Below are 22,570 nucleotides of genomic sequence, written 5' to 3'. Positions count from 1 at the left end.
TCAGAGTAACAAACCAGGCTCCCAGTCACTGCCCACATTCAGAATAAATCTAGCCATGGGACTCGCAAATCCTCTATCCCAACTCTGCCATTATCTTTGGAGATTTCAAAAATGCATGTAGAATCCAAAAGACCAGACTTAAAGTTCTTTGGGATTCCTAACTCTAAGAACCTCACTCACCTATAAACATTCTCAAGACTGTGCCCTGGATCTTGTTATAACTTATTCCATCTTAGAAATCTTCATATAGCTCCCTCTCATGCTACAACTCCTTGTGTTATCCCTCAACCACTGGCCATTATCTACATTACACACCGATGGGCCTCTCAATTCCCAAATTTTCCTTTATCTGTTAGCTCCATCCTAAACCTCACTTCCTTCCCCGTGCAGCACACCAGGGTAGATTAACTGAACTATCCTCTATCAAAGCTCTTTAAGTCTCTTAAATCCCAGTTCTGCTACACCTCTCAGGCAAAACTCAGACTCTGGATTAATCCTTTAATAACATGCCTTTTCTCCTACATTTGGTGAACACTGGTCCTCTCCACAGTATGGCAGGACTTTGCAGAAAACTGCACAGCATTCAAACTGATGCCAAATATCACGTCTAAACTCCTCCTGGGACAACCACACATCTCACTGATCCTTTCACTTGAATCCGGTTAGCTATTTTCTCCTCCTTCCCACTGCAGCTATTCTAAATGTTTTCTATTCTGCTTAAGGCCCCAATCACTCATGATTTTAATAATCACCTATATGAGGGGAGATTACTACACCTCCCCTCATATTTAGTCATCTCTCCTCAACTCCCTCGCAACACCTGCTACAGAGAATCTCACTTGGTGAAGCACTAAAGTCCCACACTAACAGCCACGAGTCAACTTGAAGCTGGAGCCTCCAGACCCAGTCAAGTCTTCAGCGTGACTGCAATCGCACGAGAAGCCCCGAGCCAGAGCCACCCAGCTAAGTGACACCTGGATTCCTGGACCTCAGAAACTGGGAGATAATAAACGTTTGTTGTCTTAAGACGCTAAATTTGGAGGTAGTGTGTTACACAACAATAGATGTCCTTCCTATATTCCTATCTCAGTTGACATCAATCAACATCTATCTAGTTGCTCATTCATTCATTTAACCATTATTTGAGTACTTACTATGTGACAGAGACCTGTTATCCTCAATCTTCCCTGCAATAAATTGTCATAAAATCTTTACAAGTTTATCTCCAAAACGTTTCTCCAATCTGCCCCTCATATTTGAGATTTCCCAAATCACCTCTTTCCCCCTCTCACCATAGTCCTAATTCAGGCCCTCACAATTCTCACCAATACTATATTACAATAGACTCCCAATTAGTTTCCTTGATTCTCATGTGTCCCTGTCAAGTGTGATCTACTTAAGACACAGAGAAACAGCACATACACAAGAGTTAAGGTGGCAGGACCAGGAGAAAGTTCTCTCAAGCATTAGATGACTCTGTAGTCTTTGTACACAAGTAACTTAGGCTTGATAGTCTTCATAGTTTTAGTAAAACAGAAAGTAGCTTACCTACTCAATGTGTATACAGAAAGAGGAGAGGATACAATTGTGGACAATTCAGAGACAGCAACATGACACGGTGCAGCCATACTGAGTTACATGATGTTGATTAGATAACACTGGGTTACATGATGTTGTAGAGCAATATAAGTCCATGCACTGGTTCCCTGTTGCTACTGTAACAATTTATAACAAAGTTAGTGACTGCAAGCAACACAAATTTATTAATCTAACTGTGAAGGTCAGAAGTCTGAAAAGAGGCTCTTGGGGAGTATCTGTTTCCCTGCTGTTTCCAGCTTCTAGAGGTCACGCATTCCTTGGCTTGTGGTCCCCTTCCATCTTCAGTGCCAGCAATGGCTGTCAAGTCTTTCTCACACCCCATCACTCTCACACTGACTCTTCTGCCTCCCTCTTTTGCTCAGAAGAATCCTTGTGATTATACTGCCCCATCCAAATAACCAAGGATAATCTCCATTTCAAGATCCTCAACTTAATGATACCTGTAAATGTAATGTAACATATTCACAGGTTCCAGGGATTAGGACGGGGACATCTTGGAGGTGGGGGGAGGGTGGCAGTATTCTGCCATGGTCCAGTCCCAGAGTTTGCTCTAGCGATGTTCCACAATCCAGAAATACAAACAGAGAAAACAAATAGCAAGTGTGACTCAGGATTGAAGGTTAAAAATAGGTAGAGGGCTTCCCTGGTGGCGCAGTGGTTGAGAGTCCGCCTGCCGATGCAGGGGACACAGGTTCGTGCCCCGGTCTGGGAGGATCCCACATGCCGCGGAGTGGTTGGGCCCGTGAGCCATGGCCGTTGAGCCTGCGCGTCCGGAGCCTGTGCTCCGCAACGGGAGAGGCCACAACAGTGAGAGGCCCACGTACAGCAAAAAAAAAAAAAAAAAAAAAATATGTAGAGTCCTAAAGAGCAATATTAAAGTGACAGGCTTGGCTTCAGATCAAATTCTTATTTTTTTCTACAGCAGTTAACTTTGCTAATTCCTTCATGACCACAGAGTAGTCTTATCTGGGCTCCTTTTCCTCAGTATTTTCTGATTATCACCAGGAGATTGGGACAAGAAAGCCTGTACCGATCTGAACATACCTTACAATTAACAACATTGAAAGTGCACATTCTTCTAGGTCATTTCCTGAAGATATATGTCAGACTAGAAACCAGTAAGACTAATTATCTGCCAAAGACACCCTATATCTGCATAAGTAGTGTTTCAGAGTTTTCTGTGTGTTGCATGAAGTCAACCCAGACACGTCCAACCAGTTGTGCCGTCGTCTCGGGGAGTAAAAGAGTCCTAGTGATCTGTGAGTGCCTAGACAAAGGCTGTCAACAAAACCAACGCCCACACTGACAGTGTGTGCTGGAAAGAAAGTAACTGTAACTGCAAACAGTTCAAGCAAATGATGACTATAAAAAATAAGACCGTTTTACGTAAAATAAGTCAACATTATATTTTTAAAGGTTTCACTCCATGCCATGAAATAATGTACACATTTCCTTTTTCTGACCTAGGGCAATATGGTAGATCCAAGTTCAGATTATGTAGATTACAATTTACATACAAGGAGAGAATCTGATTGTAATTTTATCCCATGCTTTGACTGCAGGGTGGCTGCTAGGTGATTGGCAACTCACACAAAAGATGAGTATTCCCATCCCCACCATCCCTTCCAGCCCTCTCATTTAGGGAAATATTAAGTCAAACTCACACTCACATGAGGGTGTTTAGGGTGTAATAAGAGTCATAGTCATACAGGCCCATGATAACATCTGACAAACCAGAGCAAGACTAAGTAAACAGCAGATGCAAAGTTCTACATCCATTTTTAGATACACTAGATCCTCGTTATTCATGGATTCCATATTTCCAAATTCCCCTACTTGCTAAAATTTACAAGGAACCTCAAAATCTAACACAATATGTTAGACAAGCTTTATTCAGGCATGAATTATAGTGCTGTTTGCTGTGAGTACTCTGTTAATGAATCAACAATATGTATTAAATAAAGTGTCATTAAACAGAAATACACCTAAAACAAGGTTATGTATTGACGGCTTGATGAAAATGTGACCAGAGGGTGTCAGGACCATAACCCCGTATTTCCCCTATATAACTTCATAGAATATAACTACCTCAAATAATGAGAATCAAATGTATTTTATTATCTGTTCAACCTTTACTTTTGATAGCTGTGGTCCATAATAATGTAGAATATATCCCCATCAGAGGAGAAAATATATACAAAAACAAATATGTTAGAGACAATGTCAGCAGAGGCTGAATCAAGTGGGAGAGGCCTGGAGAGTGGGTACTAATTGACATTTATTGACTTCCTCTCCTATACAAATTACCTTGTTTCATCTTTACAGTAATTCTATGAGATAGGCTCTGTTATTCTTATTTTACAGATGAGGAGGCTGAGGCTCTGAGAAGTTAAAACACTTACTAAAGGTCACAGCCTAGGAAGTGGTGAAACAGAAATTCAACCTGGGGTCTGTCTAACCCACTGAACCACACCTCTGACCCATATGGCAGGCCCTGCTGCCTTACTGGGCCAGTGGCTCTGGGAACGTCACTCTCTAGCCCACAACCGAGACACCAAAACACAAAACATACCCATGAACTCCTGGGACTCAAAAAACCGAAATTTCCCTCATCCCCTTTGCCCCTGGTCATTACAGAGGTTTGTAACCAGAGAATGTGTCAACCTTACTCTTTAAATTATTCTTAAAAGTCTTATTAAAGAAGAAGTTGGAAGGTACTAGCATAGTTTCTTTATCTAAGAACACTAGATATATATATTCTACCCAAAACAAACAAACCAAACAGAAAAAGCTGACAATAATTAAACATTTAAAATTTGTCATATTAAACTAATCTCTTGATTAAAGTGTTCACCTACTTTATTCTGGTCACATTTTCTCAAAAGTCTATAGAAGTTAGATAGCCTCATCCACCAGAGGGCAGACAGCAGAAGCAAGAAGAACTACAATCCTGCAGCCTGTGGAACAAAACCCACATTCACAGAAAGACAGACAAGATGAAAAGGCAGAGGGCTATGTACCAGATGAAGGAACAAGATAAAACCCCAGAAAAACAACTAAATGAAGTGGAGATAGGCAACCTTCCAGAAAGAGAATTAAGAATAATGATAGTGAAGATGATCCAGGATCTCAGAAAAAGAATGGAGACAAAGATCAAGAAGATGCAAGAAATGTTTAACAAAGACCTAGAAGAATTAAAGAACAAACAAACAGAGATGAACAATACAATAACTGAAATGAAAACTACACTAGAAGGAATCAATAGCAGAATAACTGAGGCAGAAGAATGGAAAAGTGACCTGGAAGACAGAATGGTGGAATTCACTGCTGCGGGAAAGAATAAAGAAAAAAGAATGAAAAGAAATGAAGACAGCCTAAGAGACCTCTGGGACAACATTAAATGCACCTACATTCGCATTATAGGGGGTCCCAGAAGGAGAAGAGAGAGAAAGGACCAAAAAAAATATCTGAAAAGATTACAGTCGAAAACTTCCCTAACATGGGAAAGGAAACAGCCACCCAAGTTCAGTAAGCAAAGAGAGTCCCAGGCAGGATAAATCCAAGGAGAAACATGCCTAGACATATAGTAACCAAACTGACAAAAATTAAAGACACAGAAAAATTATTAAAAGCAACAAGGGAAAAATGACAACATACAAGGGAAGTCCCATAAGGTTAACAGCTGATTTCTCAGCAGAAACTCTACAAGCCAGAACGGAGTGGCATGATATACTTAAAGTGATGAAAAGGGAAATACCAAGATTACCCTGCAAAGATCTCATTCAGATTCGATGGAGACATCAAAAGCTTTACAGACAAGCAAAAGCTAAGAGAATTCAGCACCACCAAACCAGCTTTACAACAAATGCTACAGGAACTTCTCTAAGTGGGAGGAAACACAAGAGAAGAAAAGGACCTACAAAAACAAACCCAAAACAATTAAGAAAATGGTCATAGGAAAATACATATTGATAATTACCTTAAAAGTGAATGGATTAAATGCTCCAACCAAAAGACACAGGCTTTATGAATGGATACAAAAACAAGACCTATATATATGCTCTCTACAAGACACCCACTTCAGATCTAGGGACACATACAGACTGAAAGTGAGGGGATGGAAAAAGATATTCCATGCAAATGGAAATCAAAAGAAAGCTGCAGTAGCAATACTCATATCAAATAAAATAGACTGTAAAATAAAGAATGTTACAAGAGACAAGGAAGGACACTACATAATGATCAAGGCATCAATCCAAGAAGACATAACAATTATAAATATATATGCACCCAACAAAGGAGCACCTCAATACATAAGGCAACAGCTATAAAAGAGGCTAACAGCTACAAAAGAGGAAATCGACAGTAACACAGTACTAGTGGAGGATTTTAACACCTCACTTACACCAATGGACAGATCATCCAAACAGAAAATAAGGAAACACAGGCTTTAAATGATACAATAGACTAGATAGATTTAATTGATATTTATAGGACATTCCATCCAAAAAAACAGCAGATTACACTTTCTTCTGAAGTGCACATGGAACATTCTCCAGGATAGATCACTTCTTGGGTCACAAATCAAGCCTAAGTAAATTTAAGAAAATTGAAATCATATCTAGCAACTTTTCTGACCACAACACTATGAAATCAGAAATGAATTACAGGGGAAAAAATGTAAAAAACACAAACACATGGAGGCTAAACAATACCTTACTAAATAACCAAGAGATCACTGAAGAAATCAAAGAGGAAATCAGAAAATACCTAGAGACAAATGACAATGAAAACACAACAATCCAAAACCTATGGGATGCAGCAAAAGCAGTTCTAAGAGGGAAGTTTATAGCTCTACAAGCCTACCTCAAGAAACAAGAAAAATCTCAAATAAACAATCTAAACTTACACCTAAAGGAACTAGAGAAAGAAGAAGAAACAAAACCCAAAGTTAGCAGAAGGAAAGAAATCATAAAGATCAGACCAGAAATAAATGAAATAGAAACAAAGAAAACAATAGCAAAGATCAATAAAACTAAAAGCTGGTTCTTTGAGAAGATAAACAAAATTGATAAACCATTAGCCAGACTCATCAAGCAGAAGAGGGAGAGGACTCAAATCAATAAAATTAGAAATGAAAAAGGAGTAGTTACAACAGACACCACAGAAATACAAAGCATCATACGAGACTACCACAAGCGACTCTATGCCAATAAAATGGACGACCTGGAAGAAATAGAAAATATGAACAGACCAATCACAAGTAATGAAATTGAAACTGTGATTAAAAATCTTCCAACAGGGCTTCCCTGGTGGCGCAGTGGTTGAGAGTCCCCCTGCCGATGCAGGGGACATGGGTTCGTGCCCCGGTCTGGCAAGATCCCACATGCCGCGGAGCAGCCAGGCCCGTGAGCCATGGCCGCTGAGCCTGCGCGTCCGGAGCCTTTGCCCGCAACAGGAGAGGCCACAACAGTGAGAGGCCTGCGTACCACAAAAAATAATAATAATAAATAAAACTAACAAACAAACAAAAAATCATCCAACAAACAGAAGTCCAGGACCAGATGGCTTCACAGGTGAATTCTATCAAACATTTAGAGAAGAGCTAACACCCATCCTTCTCAAACTCTTCCAAAAAATTGCAGAGGGAGGAACACTCCCAAACTCATTCTATGATGCCACCATCACCCTGATACCAAAACCAGACAAAAACACTACAAAAAAAGAAAATTACAGACCAATATCACTGATGAATATAAATGCAAAAATCCTCAACAAAATACTAGCAAACAGAATCCAACAACACATTAAAAGGATCATACACCATGATCAACTGGGGTTTATCCCAGAGATGCAAGGATTCCTCAATATATGCAAATTAATCAATGTGATACCTCATATTAACAAACTGAAGAATAAAAGCCATACGATCATCTCAATCGATGCAGAAAAAGCTTTTGAGAAAATTCAACATCCATTTATGATAAAAACTCTCCAGAAAGTGGGCATAGAGGGAACCTACCTCAACATAATAAAGGCCATATATGACAAACCCACAGCAAACATCATTCTCAATGGTGAAAAACTGAAAGCATTTCCTCTAAGATCAGGAACAAGACAAGGATGTCCACTCTCTCCACTATTATTCAACATAGTTTTGGAAGTCCTAGCCACTGCAATCAGAGAAGAAAAGGAAATAAAATGAATACAAATTGGAAAAGAAGTAAAACTGTCACTGTTTGCAGATGACATGGTACTATACATAGAGAATCCTAAAGATGCCACCAGAAAACTACTAGAGCTAATCAATGAATTTGGTAAAGTTGCAGGATACAAAATTAATGCACAGAAATCTCTTGCATTCCTATATACTAATGATGAAAAATGTGAAAGAGAAATTAAGGAAACACTTCCATTTACCATTGCAACAAAAAGAATAAAATACCTAGGAATAAAGCTACCTAGGGAGACAAAAGACCTGTATGCAGAAAACTATAACACACTGACAAAAGAAATTAAAGATGATACCAAAAGATGGAGAGATATACCATATTCTTGGATTGGAAGAATCAAGATTGTGAAAATGACTATACTACGCAAAGCAATCTACAGATTCAGTGCAATCCCTATCAAATTACCAATGGCATTTTTTACAGAACTAGAACAAAAAATCTTAAAATTTGTATGGAGACACAAAAGACCCCGAATAGCCAAAGCAATCTTGAGGGAAAAAAGTGGAGCTGGAGGAATCAGACTCCCTGACTTCAGACTATACTACACAGCTACAAATCAAGACAATATGGTACTGGCACAAAAACAGAAATATAGATCAATGGAACAAGACAGAAAGCCCAGTGATAAACCCACGCACATATGGTCAACTAATCTATGACAAAGGAGGCAAGGATATACAATGGAGAAAAGACAGTCTCTTCAATAAGTGGTGCTGGGAAAACTGGACAGCTACATGTCAAAGAATGAAATTAGAACACTCCCTAACACCATACACAAAAATAAACTCAAAATGGATTCGAGACCTAAATGTAAGACCGGAAACTATCAAACTCTTAGAGGAAAACATAGGAAGAACCCTGTTTGACATAAATCACAGCAAGATCTTTTTTGATCCACCTTCTAGAGTAATGGAAATAAAAACAAAAATAAACAAATGAGACCTAATGAAACTTCAAAGCTTTTGCACAGCAAAGGACACCATAAACAAGATGAAAAGATTAACCCTCAGAATGAGAGAAAATATTTGCAAACGAATCAATGGACAAAGGATTAATCTCCAAAATATATAAACAACTCATGCAGCTCAATATTAAAAAAACAAACAACCCAATCCAAAAATGGGCAGAAGACCTAAACAGACATTTCTCCAAAGAAGACATACAGATGGCCAAGAAGCACATGAAAAGCTGCTCAACATCACTAATTGTTAGACAAATGCAAATCAAAGCTATAATGAGGTATCACCCCACACCAGTTAGAATGGGCATCATCAGAAAATCTACAAACAACAAATGCTGGAGAGGGTGTGGAGAAAAGGGAACCCTCTTGCACTGTTGGTGGGAACGTAAATTGATACAGCCACTATGCAGAACAATATGGAGGTTCCTTAAAAAACTAAAAATAGAATTACCATATGATCCAGCAATCCCACTACTGGGCATATACCCAGAGAAAACCATAATTCAAAAAGACACATGCACCCCAATGTTCATTGCAGCACTATTTACAATAGCCAGGTCATGGAAGCAACCTAAATGCCCATCGACAGACGAATGGATAAAGATGTGGTACATATATACAATGGAATATTACTCCGCCATAAAAAGGAACGAAATTGGGTCATTTGTAGAGACGTGGATGGATCTAGAGATTGTCATACAGAGTGACATAAATCAGAAAGAGAAAACCAAATATCGTATATTAACTCATATATGTGGAACCTAGAAAAATGGTACATATGAACCGGTTTGCAGAGCATAAACTGAGACACAGAAGTAGAGAAAATACGTATGGACAGCAAGGGGGGAAAGTGGTGGGGGGGTGGGGATGGTGGTGTGCTGAATTGGGAGATTGGGATTGACATGTATACACTGATGTGTATAAAGCTGATGACTAATGAGAACCTGCTGTTAAAAAAAAAAGTCTATTAAAAAAATGAGAAAAATATATAGGCTAAAAATGGTACTATAAATTGATAGTATTAATTAATAGTGCGCAGCACAGTATCTTTCAAGGACTAGACAGTCAACAAAAGTTTACCAACCTTTTAGATCTACATGCTCTATTTTAGTCATATTTAAGTATACCTTCTCTTGTTGCTCTGAGTAGACCATTAAACACATACAAATACACAACTTCCTCTCAAAATTACTTGTACTTTGTTTACATAGTGCTTCACTAGGCAAAAGATCTAAGAATAGACGGGGGCAAGGGGGGAGGAGGGATAAATTGGGAGCCTGGGATTGACATATACATAGTACTATATATAAAATTGATAACTAATAAGAACTTACTGAATAGCACGGGAACTCTACTTGATACTCTGTAATGGCCTATAAAGGAAAAGAATCTAAAAAAGAGTGGAGATATATATATATATGTATAACAGATTCACTTTGCTGTACACCACACCTGAAACTAACACAACACTGTAAATCAACTATACTCCAATAAAAAGTTTAAAAAGAAAAAAAATGAATAGAATACTATTTAGTGTTTTGGTTATGAAATGTTTTCTGAAACAAATGAGATTCTGTTAAGACTGTGCTTAAGGAGAAACAGGATGAAAAATGCAAATACCTGTGAACACTCAGACACACATTTAGCAGAATAAACAAAATCTTTCCAACCAGAAAGTCCAATATCTAGAGTATGTAACTATCCAAACTCCACACTTCATTTTATAAGGAAGAGAGACATGGCAAATAAAAAATGAACGTAACAATTTATTCACAAATAAAGTTTCAGCATTTGGCAAAGGACTGGTATAGGTCTGGCCTAATCTGTAAATATACTGATTATCAACAAGGATCTGGAAGTGATAAAGGACTCTACATAATTTATGAATGGTATGACTTGAATGTAAGTATATTATTTTGGAAGGTAGAAAATCATTAATCCCTATGGTTAACTTCTAGTTAACTAATTCATTCTCCAACAATTTTGAATAGGGATTTACCTTTATATTTTACTAAAATTAGCAATTTTATTGATAATTTAAATATTAGTAATGTACTTTATGAACCAACATTTTATTTTCAAACCTTCTTAAACCTCAAAACAGAGATGTACATATAAAGAAATACAGATTAGTAAATTTAAAAAGTCATTAAAATACCATCTCCCTTATAATAAATAAGGTGTTACCGCGTAGCTGAGTCTATTATCCAAATCCCAAGTATTATGGTTAATCACTAAGTCTTGTTTTTCCATCCACTATAGGTCCTTTGGTAGTCTCAGCCTCCCTTTATATCTCAAAATGACAGTAACAAAAGATATAGGACAAAAAATTTTCACATATTCAACTTCACTACTTTTTATACATTCTTGTTAAAGTTTTGGTAGGAAAGAAAGATGGACTCATTAATGAAATAAGTTTGAGGCCTACAAATGACAGTACTCACTGCTGTAGTTTAATAAAAATCTAAAAATAAAAGGTTTATTTTCTAAAATATTTGCTCTGGTCTCAAATGTTAAGTATACCAAACTTAACTGACTCTAACTGGTGATCCTCAACCTGCAAAGATTGGTGTTTCCAAAATTCATTTCTATATATTAATTGATTGACAGTCAGAGACTATTTTCCAAAATATTTTAAAGAACCATTAAGTTATGGAGTTAAAGTAAAAAAAAGAAAAACCTTTATGGCTCAGAGCACACCTGAAAGTAGTATTTTCTCCACATATTTATAAAACAGTTTTTATTGGAAAAAAAAAAACAACCTGAATTCAGTTAGCAATTTTCTCCCATCTCTCCTCAGGTGTTTGTCTCCCAAAAGGGCTGGGGGACACCAATTCCAATAGACTCACTGTTTTGTTTTCATTCAAAAGTAGCCTGAAGGATAGAAACTTTCTCCGATGAAAAAACAAATATGGAATTAAGAATTTCTATTACTCACATCAATCCCATTTTCATGGCATAATATTCAAGTTTACTTGCTCACAGATAAAAGAGGTTTTTAATCTCATAACATAAATTGAAAGGGCAGAATAACAGTACCTTACCACTCCTCACCCCACCCCCATTACCTCCTATTGTCATTTGGAAGTTAACTGGCTTTACAGACCCAGGTTACTCCATTCTTATCTCAAATTTAAGATATGAAAATTTCAGAAATACTCATAATTTTAAGAAAGCATAGAAATTTACTTATTAATTAAAATAAACAAATTGTTTCTATCAAATTTTGCTGAACCCTTATCCTTCATACTACTTTTTAAGAGGTTGACAATTAGAAGACAGCACAAGATTTTCATAAACAAATAGGACAGAGAGGGGTCAGGGGGAGAAAAACTGGAAAACTTCCAACGTACCGCCCTCAGAAATGGGACCTAAGCAACAATCCAATTAAGAAAGCAAGCAGGGGCCTCCCTGGTGGCGCAGTGGTTGAGAGTCCGCCTGCCGATGCAGGGGATACGGGTTCGTGCCCAGGTCTGGGAGGATCCCATATGCCGCGGAGCGGCTGGGCCCGTGAGCCATGGCCGCTGGGCCTGCGCATCCGGAGCCTGTGCTCCGCAAGGGGAGAGGCCACAACAGTGAGAGGCCCGCGTACAGCAAAAAAAAAAAAAAAAAAAAAAAAAAGAAAGCAAGCAGTCAAAAGAAAAATAATTAAAATAACCACATAGTAGTAACTTTGACACCAAGTATGACAGTATCTAAGTCAACCTAATTAAAGAATTTTTAAAGTCTGGAATGACTGAAGCTGTAATGAAAACATGAAAATATTATGACATTTATCTGAGAATATAAAAAAAATAGCTGTTACAAATCTACCAAAGCCACAGACACAAACTGTACAACCCACATATCCAGAAATTGTGCAGTGTATGAAAGAGGCAGGTGGGTTTCACTCTCATCAGGTCTGTGATTCAAATGGTAAGCAAAACATAGTTCCAACGTGGGGATAAAACTCCGTGGCCTCTTAGGAGCTGAGTGGGTAATATTAGTTAGAAGGAAGGCATGCACAGCAAAGAGAGACCTGCTAGTATGGCTGCCCCTCTCCTAGGCCATTCCAGAGACCTGGGTTCGAATCCAAGATCTGCCAGTGACAAGCTATATAGTCTTCAAACGACTTTACACCCTCAACTTCCATACCTATCAACTGAGAGGGTTAGGCCGGTAAGAATCTATGGTTTCTTCCAGCTCTAAACCTTTTAACTCTAAAGGCAGTCGATTTATAAGTTTTTAGACAATTGATTAATAGCATATCATGCTTTTGTGCCCATTAGTAAAATACAGGAAATTAATTCAAACCACTCAGCTATGACTAAAAGATTACACCTAAGCTGCTGCATAATAGAATGTCAAAGCTGCAATGTAACAAAGGAGGGAAAAAAAAGATGCTACGTTTGGCATATGCCAAGCTGAAACAATCCAAGTCATAACCAAAACTAAATATTATTATGAAACAGTATTTAGGTAATTCAAACAAACCAACTAGTGAGAAATCAGTTGAAGTTAACATAGAGAAAACAGAATTGTTTGAAAATTTCACTGGTTTTGGTATTATATAAACACATTCAGGTTTTGAATATAGTAAAAGCAGAGTCAGTATTAAATGACTGATCAAAAGAGTATTTTTCCGTATTTGCTAAGAATCTAGTATATCAACTACCTTCCTTTTGAAATGATAATATTTATATTTTAGGCAAAGTGCTTTATGTTTTTATTTTTGCATCAAAAATAATAATATATAGCTTTTTGAAGCAGTTTAAGGGGAAGCCAAATATTTAAATATTTAAGAGTAATTTAACTCAGCTGAAATGATCTAGCATTAATCCAGAAGAGTAGCAGATACAACTCCTCAAAAATATTTACTGACTTTCTCTACTATATAACAAAATTACGTGGTACATCATTATCTTCAATAAGTATTTATTAAGCTTTTAAAACACTATGTGCAAAACATTCATATTAAGGTTACATGAAATATATAGTCTCTACAGCTGAGGAACTTACAGCCAAATTAGAGAAACAAAGTATATTTATAAACACAATAAATGGTGTGCAAATGTGTATTATTAAGTATCAAATAAGAAGTACAGACAATAAATGTTACAGTAATTCAGAGTAAGGCAAACCCAAAAAGGCCCAGGTTGGTCAGGGCAGTTCTTGGGAGGAGACACATAAGCTGGGTATTAAAAGAAGACTTTTAAGAAGGGTTTGATGCTAAGCACAGAGAACACAAAGCAACTGTTCCTGCTCTTTGCAACCTTATACCCAACCTTATACTAGTTACGTCCGTAAGTGATAACTGGACTAAACTATATCAAAAGTGCAACAACTAAAAAAGTGTTGGATGGGCAGCTAACATGACAGGATGTTAAAAGGGAAGTTTCTACTGAGAACCAAAGACAACTGACATTCCAAAGCAGGTGCCAGAACATTCTCAAAATTTCCAAAGGAGGCAGTCTAAAGTGTTGAGATGTGTTACCTCCTACCCTCAACACTAGTGAGAGAAGCTTCAAGGAGAACACAGAGGGGCGTTCTGGAGAAGAGTTCCTCGGGGAGAGCTACAGGAACAAGTGCTCTTGCCTTCCAGCGGGGAGGGAGGAGATGGATGCCTGCCTCTCACCTAAAGCCTAGAGGAGAAGGCTTTGATGGGACCACTTGAAGAGCTTGATATGTCTCGAGCACTCTGAAGAACACACTAAACTGGCACCTGATTCACCCCTGGAAATTCCAAAGGATAAGAAGCTAGATGAAGAGGCATGTGAGAGCAGAAGAGAGACAGCTTCATTGGGACCACTTCCAGAGTTTGTCTGGACAAAGAATGAGAGCTCCATATGGACCAATGTGGGTCCAATGAGAGAGACAGCGAGAGCTGGGGTGACGTCATTTGGGTCCAACCAAGAGGGTCACCTGCAGCTTGAACAGACCTCAGCAAAAGGAACATGAGGTCCTGCCAGATCCAAGAAGCTGAGGAAGACATAAAAAGCCAGCCAGAATACAGATGCATTCTCACTGTCAAGCAATGTGAGGCGGGCAATTGAGGTGGGGGGTGGAGGATCCACAGGTGAAAGAAAGAACCTTAAACATCTGCCAAGTCTACAGCAGCACCGAAGCTAGATCACCAGGCACCAATCGAGTGTTAGTTAGCTAGTTGCGGCTCTTCTTTCCTCTCTTCCCTTCTTCCTTGTCCGACTTGGGAGAAGTCAGAAACTCGCAGAGGCAAGACAAAGAAGGAGCAGTAGAAAAGCCCAGTCAGAAGAAAAAAAACAGTCCCCGATTCTTGGCTTCCCCCTTGCAATGGGCAGAGCTAGGAACTGGGTATGGGGGAGAAGCTTCATCTTTAACTCAGGTTTGGTTTGGGGTTTTTATTTGTTAGTACTAGACATTTTAATAATCAAATTGAGACTTTTGTGACTTAGTTACTGAAGGACAATTTTCAGTATCTAAAAGCAACCAGAAAAGTTAAGTTTATCCATGGGCAGGGAATGTGCCAGCCTCACCGCGTAAATTGAAAGGACTAGTGAATGACAAAAATAAAGCTGTTTTATAATTTCATCCTGTAAGTCCTGCTTCTCAATTGAATGCACTAAAAAGTCAACACAGTGGAGAGCAGAGAAGTACACAGATATGATCTTATAAAACATAACTACCCATCTAGCTTCTCTATCTTGAGATGGCTCAGTCATTAACAATTCCAGAAATCTGCCATAACATAACTCAGGAATCTAATAGTAATTCTTAAAATTTGACATGAGCAACAAAATATGATAGACTCACTTTATTTATTTATTTGGTTGCGCTGGGTCTTAGTTGTGGCATGCATGTTGTATCTATTTCCCTGACCAGGGATCGAACCTGGGCCCCCTGTATTGAGAGCCCAGAGTCTTACCCACTGCGCCATCAGGGAAGTCCCTAACAGACTCACTTTAAAAGCCAAAGACTGGGGCTTCCCTGGTGGCGCAGTGGTTGAGAGTCTGCCTGCCGATGCAGGGCACAGGGGTTCGTGTCCCGGTCCGGGAGGATCCCGCATGCTGCTGAGCGGCTGGGCCCGTGGCCATGGCCGCTGGGCCTGCGCGTCCGAAGCCTGTGCCCCGCAACAGGAGAGGCCACAACAGTGAGAGGCCCGCGTACCACACAAAAAAAAAAAAAAAAAAAAAGGCAAAGACTGTCTTGGGGGCTTCCCTGGTGGCGCAGTGGTTGAGAGTCCGCCTGCCGATGCAGGGGACACGGGTTTGTGCCCCGGTCTGGGAGGATCCCACATGCCGCGGAGCGGCTGGGCCCGTGAGCCATGGCCGCTGAGGCTGCGCATCCGGAGCCTGTGCTCCGCAACGGGGGAGGCCACAACAGTGAGTAAGCCCGCATACGGCAAAAAAAAAAAAAAAAGACTGTCTTGATCCCTGCTGTATCTCTAACACTTAGCAAAGCACGCCTTACATAAAAGATGCTTAAAGAACAGCTGTGTCCTTTCCATGTGATGGCTGCTAGGTTAGGTTCTTAGAAAACGGAATCTGAACAAATATGCCTGCAGCTGAGACTGCTTTTTAGTTAGTTTAAAATATGTCACTATGTGTAAACTTATAATGTAGATTACTTTCATCCTTCTCCTTTTATTGTCTGCCAAATCTCAAAAAAGTGCATATTGTATATTTAATACTGTACTATAAAAACAGCAACTGTGAAAATTTTAAACTCTGATATTCAAATACAAGAAAAATTACTATCATTATATACATTTTTAACAATTTTAGCAGAAAACCCACAAAGAAATACAGTATCACATAATGCTATTAATGCAGGATGGTTTATTTTAAAAAGAAAGCATTTAAAAAGTATATTATCCAGTATTTTACTAATACTTTGTTGGCATATAATATGTCTTTTCAGTGACAGCCTGAATTAAGAGCCTACTATCTTAGAGAGTTATAGTATCATCATCTTTCTTTAGAAGATTAGGAGGGCTCTTCTGGTAGCACAGTGGTTAAGAATCCGCCTGCAGATGCAGGGGACACGGGTTCCAGCCCTGGTCCAGGAAGATCCCACATGCCGCGGCGCAACTAAGCCCGTGAGCCACAACTACTGAGCCTGTGCTCTAGAGCCCGCGAGCCACAACTACTGAAACCCGCACACCTAGAGCCTGTGCTCCGCAACAAGAGAAGCCACCGCAATGAGAAGCCTGTGCACCACAACGAAGGTAGTAGCCCCTGCTCGCCACAACTGGAGGAATCCTGTGCACAGCAATGAAGACCCAACGCAGCCAAAAATAAATGAAATAAATTTTTTTAAAAAAGTTAGGAAATTGAGGCTCAGAGGTTAATGACTTGCCCGAAGTCATACTACTAGTAAATGGTAGAGCAGGAGTTTTAACTCAAGACAGTGTGTCAGATTCCCAAGCCATGCTAACAATAACATTGAAGAGGTGAGTTCTGTTGACTCATTTCCAAAAGAAATAAAATCTTATTTTAATGGTTACCTTTATAATGTCTAATTTTGAAATACAAGCTATTGCCAAGTTCCAAACATAGTTCTATTAACAAACCTCTACTGGTATGAATTTATTAATAAACTCTTCATGAGTAAAGACTCTATAAAGCAGATATCAGTAAAATTTCTATCAGTCAATATATTACTCATATCATTCTTATGGTATTTACCATAAGTATATGTGACTATAAAATTGACAGTTTCCAAGTTGGTACCTAAAGCAAGCAGGTCTTATTGTATGTTTCAGAAACTGAAGGGTGTTGGCTGAAACACAGCCCTATTATCAGACTGTTCCATTCTCCTGCATTGTCTTAGTAACAGAGGTTAAGAGACGGGGTGGGATATTTCAGTGTTAATCAGCAGCAGTTCTCCACCTGCTCGTCCCTCCCCTGGGAACATTTGGCAACATAAATTGGCCTGGAGACATGTGTATTGTCACTACTGTGTGTGCATGTGGGGACTACAAGTAGAAGCTGCTAGGTAGCACCAGGGATGGTGCTAAACATCCTACAGTGCACAGGGCAGCCCTGCCCACTCCCAACAAGGAATTATTCAGTCTAAAATGTCAGTAGTGTCGAGGCTGAGAAACTCTAGTGTGAGATTAAAATGTCTGAGGCACTTAGCAGAGAGGGTGGTGTGAGTGTTTAGAGATTGTAACTATAAACACTAAATCAGAGTCCAGTAATATCAGGACAGATTAGATATAGCACTCAAGCCGTGATGAGAGCACTGGCAAGAGGGCAGCCTCCTGCTTTGTTAGGTTTGAGGTGGGTAGTATAAAGAAAGTGACTGCAACTTCTAGTAGTACTCCAACATTTCACAGTTGTGATTTTTTTTTTTCTGACAAAAGAACAGGAAATTGAAAAAGTAAAAGTAAAAAGAAAAGTAGTTCGCTGGAGAGAAAAGAAACTTCATTTGTTAAACTGTACACAGTTCCACTACCAGCTTACTGAGTGTTTCTATGACTTACAGCTGGGCCCTAGAGGGTTACAACCTAAAACAATAATAATGGATGTTTTGGACACACTGTAAGAGATAATCAGAATAAATAAATATACATGTGCTTCATTCTGGACATCAGTATTCTAAAGACCAAACATGATTTCAGAAAGCCTGGCTTTTAGCTCCCAAATGTGTAAATGCTCTGATGGTATACTACTGTTCCTTCTTGGGCCTTCCCTTCTCTGAATTTGGGGACCCTCAGTCAAAAGAGAAAACAGTAAAATCTGGACACGTAGCAACCTCTGAGATGGTGCTGACATAAAACAAAAACCAAACACCAACAAGCAAAATTGCTTGGAGTTGAAAGAGTCAGACTTCAGAGGTTATCTAGTAGCAAACCCCACAATGCCCGCCTCTCTTCACATACCAACACTCCTAACAAGTGGTTAGCCGACTCCACTTAAACACTAAACTAAGGTCTATCACTTCTACTAGCTTCCAGAAACCACGAATCACTTCTTCTCACGTAATGGGTATTGAAAGATTGCTCCTGAGCTCTCAAGAGAGCAATGTAATTGATCTAAGTTGCTCCTGCTTCACAGATACCAACTGTTTCTCATTATCAACATTTCCTTAAAGCAGAAAAAAAGCTCACCATCCAAAGACGATTCTAAACTACAATTGGCCAAATCTGCGGGCGTATTTGCCCTTTGAAAATTATCTTCTGATAGATTGAAGCATTTAGCTAAATGCAGACACATGATTCATCTAAAAACCCTTGTTTGACATTGTCAGTATAAGGAATGACTCATTAAATCCTGAAAATGGCACGCTAGGTATGTTTTATCCTCCTACATCGCTCAGCAGGATTTATTCTCCCCTTAACTACGTAACCAATGAAAGATACTGATGGAATTCGAAGACTCCGGATCATGTTGGGTAAATACGGTACTGTACTTTATACAGTTACAGTAAAGCCTCGTGGAGCCTTGGCAGATGCACGAGAGCAAAACTAAAGTGATTTATTATTGTGCCGTAAAAGAAGTAGATCCTAATTTGTTCTGTGCTGGCTTACCCCAAAAGGGTAGCGGGGGACAAGTCCCATAAATCGAGCTTTGCTGTCGGGTTTAATTTAGTTTAAATTAACGTCACCGGCGTTGCACCGAAGTTTGAACGGTTACAGGAGGTAAGTCTCCGGCTGTTGCTTCCCCAAAACAGCCCCCTTTCAACTCGCCCCGGGCGCAGGGCGCGCAGCCTCCCAACCTGGCAGGTGGGCCCCGCGCGGCGTCTCCGCAGTGCCCAACCCGCAGCCGCTCCCTTACCTTGGTGAGCTGGGCGATTTTCTTGCTCATTTTCAGGTGCAAGTCCTGGCTGTAGTCCATGCATTGCCCCGCCTGCTGCGCGGCGGCCGGCGAGGCCGCGAATTTGGCCGCCCCGGCCGCCGAGCCGCCGTAATAGTGCTGCTGCCAGCTCATGCCTGGGGTCGCCATCTTCCCGGCAGACCCCGGCCGGGGCACCGGTGCCCGCGCTCGGGGGGCGGCCCGCCGAGCAACGGCGACGGGGAGGCAGGAGCCGGGGCGGCCACTTCCGGACCCGACACCCGGCGCCCGGCAGCCGCGGCCGACCGCGCCCCCCCGCCCGCGAACCCCGAGTCACCGCCGTCCAGGGACGGGGCGGCCCCGCCGGCCCGAAGCCGCGGGCGACACCGGCGCGGGGCAGATGCCCGGGGTGCGGCGGCGGCGGCGGCCCGGGGCCCGATCCGCTCTCGCCCTCTCTTCAGCTCGCGCCTGGCGGGCGGAGACGTGGGCGCTGTGGCCCCGCAGGTCCTGCTCCCAACCCGACACCCAGCGGGACAGCCGCCTAGGGGCTTGCGGAGGGAGGAGACTGGGCGGGCTTCTGCGGGGGGGAGGCGGGGACCTGGAGGAGGACGCGGGAGCCGCGGAGCCGCCGTTAAGAGGGCGCGCGGAGCGCGCGGGGTGGCGACGTCATTTCCCCGCAGCCAAGCTCCGCCCCGCGCCGCCGCCTGCCCCGCAACCCGGCGACCGGCGCGGGCTTCTCTTGCGGGGCTCGCAGCCAGTGTCTACCCCTGCGGCGGGGAGCCCCTAGCTCCGGCCGGCTCGTGGTAATCCCCGTGTGCCGCGCGTGCCAGAAAAGACTGGGCCGTGGTCACCTTCGGTGTGTAGAGCGCGTGCCGATTTACCGAGCCTTTCCACGTGCATCATCGCGTGCGCTGGGCCCAAGTGGCTCTTCCCCAAGAAAAGCGGCAAACTCACATCCCGCTCACCCCCAACGATGGCCTCAGCACCGGAGACGTGCGTAATGAAGTCGCGGGGAATCCGATACCCCCTACCCAGACCCTTCCTTCCAAACTCACACAAACATGATTGTTAGTGTCTTAGGCTGACCGACTACGTGCCAGGCACTGTCCCTCATTCAACACCAAGTGTCTATGTGGAGAGGACACACTTCATCAGTCAATTGGTATAGCATTGCACCACTACTCTTCCCAGTCTAATGGAGCCCCAGACAATTATATATGAAATCTACTTGGCTGCAAGTAAAGGGGAAAACAGAAGCTGAACAAGATGTCCTTAAGGATTTGGAGCTGGGCTAAAATGTGTCATTACTTGTGCATTTGCACCTTACTAAATGTGTTATTTCCTACTAAATTTCTCCTAACATCTCTACTCCTGCAAGTCAAATATTTTTTTTTAACGTAGTGTCCTGTGTTGAAGTAAATCAGTCATTTTAGAGCATTCTTAACACAAACTTTAAAAATATAGAATCGTGCCTATTTAAAAAAAATATGCTCTCATGCAGTTTTGCAGGACTGAATCCTCTCCTAATATAATTACGTATTATAATACGTAATTTCTCTTCAGCATGCAACTAACCACCATATAAATCTGATATTATTAACAAATCCGATTGGGGGCCATATTAAAGTATTTGTGACAAAATCTAAACCTACAAGATGAAGGCCGAATAGGATCTTGAAATACTTCTGGAACTGTTGGAATTCCAGAAAGGAATTTTGAAATTGGCCACCTCTTTTCCCAGATGCTAAGTACTCAGCCTTCCCTCTAACAGAACTTTCAGAAAATAAGTTGTCTAGTTCCAAGGTCCTGAATGGAGCAGATGGCCAGAAACAAATATCATGCAAATTTTGCCCCCTTCTTAAGCTCTATTGATTAAGTGAAATTAAAGAGAATTAGAAGGTGGGTTATTTCATCAAATTCTAGGCATGGAAGATTCACAATCATTTTAGAACCCTCATGTCCTTTATATTCTATGCAGAAGTGTGTGCTCCAAATGCTCCTAAGTTTCCCTAAATTTTTATAGCTAACTTTTGCTAGGGCAAAGAAGGTGTTTTTTGTTTTTGTCTATGATATAGTGGAAAGAATACAGGACTGGAAATAAGACCAACATGTAGCCTCAACTGAGTCACCAATCTTGTTCATCCCTCAGGTGCACCCTCTGAAGAGTTATCAGCCCCTTCCCAGTCTAACTTGGGAGTTAAAGGTTGTAACTCTGGTCCACTAGTAGTTCACTCTGAGCCCCATCACAAGAGTTCCTGCCATTGCTATACAGCATAGCCCAGGAGGAGCCTTTTCCTAAATACTCTGCTCAATAGACACCCAGTGTCATTCCATGAATTAAATAGTTTTACCTGACCACAGTGGGATAAAACAGGTCATCTGATACAGAATTCTATTTAACTATGAATGATACATAGAAATATAAAGTCTAATATAATACACTCATAATCCCATCACTCAGAATCACACTTTTAAAAAATTCAGTAAAGAAGTTGTGCAATAAGAGAGAAAAGAGGAAAAGCTAGTTAGGCAAGAAACCTTTGTTTAGCACCTGTATCTCCCGTGAGATGGTTTATGCAGAAATATTTCTCAAAAGCCTATTGTGTGCCAGGTGCTGAGGCTGCAGTGATGACTAAGAATCAGTCTCTGTTAGCAGTCTAGTGGGAAAGACAGACAAGTAATAAGGTGCAATACAGTGTGGTAAGTGTTAATCAAAGGAACTCACAAGAGGGGCCCTTAACCCAGCCTTGGAGTGTTGAGAAGGCTTCACACATGTGAAAAGGTCATGTCTGAATGGACTCCTGAAGGATGAGTTCTTCGGATTAAGAGAGATAGTAGATGTGGACCGCTGGCTCTGAGGACAGCAAGGGCAAAGCCCTGGGGATGAGAGAGAGCATAACCCATTTAGGGAACAGCAAGTGGTATGATGTGGCTGAAGCAAAGGGTTTGATGGGATGTCAAAATATGAGGCAGAGTATGTAGCAAGATTATTCGGGAGGGAGAGCTTATTTGCCTTGATAAAGAGGTTGGGACTTTATTCTAAA

General features: G+C 40.9%; 1 protein-coding gene across 4 annotated transcripts in view; it reads right to left on the bottom strand.

Annotated features, from left to right (window-relative positions):
• FAM184A (family with sequence similarity 184 member A) overlaps positions 1-22,570 on the bottom strand; it is a 180,187-nt gene that overhangs the window by 98,383 nt on the left and 59,234 nt on the right. For 3 of the 4 annotated variants that reach the window (XM_082633920.1, XM_082633923.1, XM_082633922.1), the window contains exon 1: positions 19,530-19,794. The exons of the other annotated variant lie outside the window; for it this stretch is intronic. In XM_082633920.1, the coding sequence (XP_082490046.1) occupies positions 19,530-19,697 (168 nt within the window). In that variant the 5' untranslated portion in view covers positions 19,698-19,794. Of the gene's footprint in view, positions 1-19,529; positions 19,795-22,570 lie in introns of those variants that run through there. 4 annotated transcript variants of the gene reach the window in all.

The sequence above is a fragment of the Mesoplodon mirus genome (genome assembly GCF_964341445.2).
Source record: "Mesoplodon mirus genome assembly, chromosome: 10".
NCBI lineage: Eukaryota > Metazoa > Chordata > Mammalia > Artiodactyla > Ziphiidae > Mesoplodon > Mesoplodon mirus.
The sequence above is the reverse complement of the archived record's forward strand: the minus strand, read 5'-3'. Positions and strand labels throughout refer to the sequence as shown.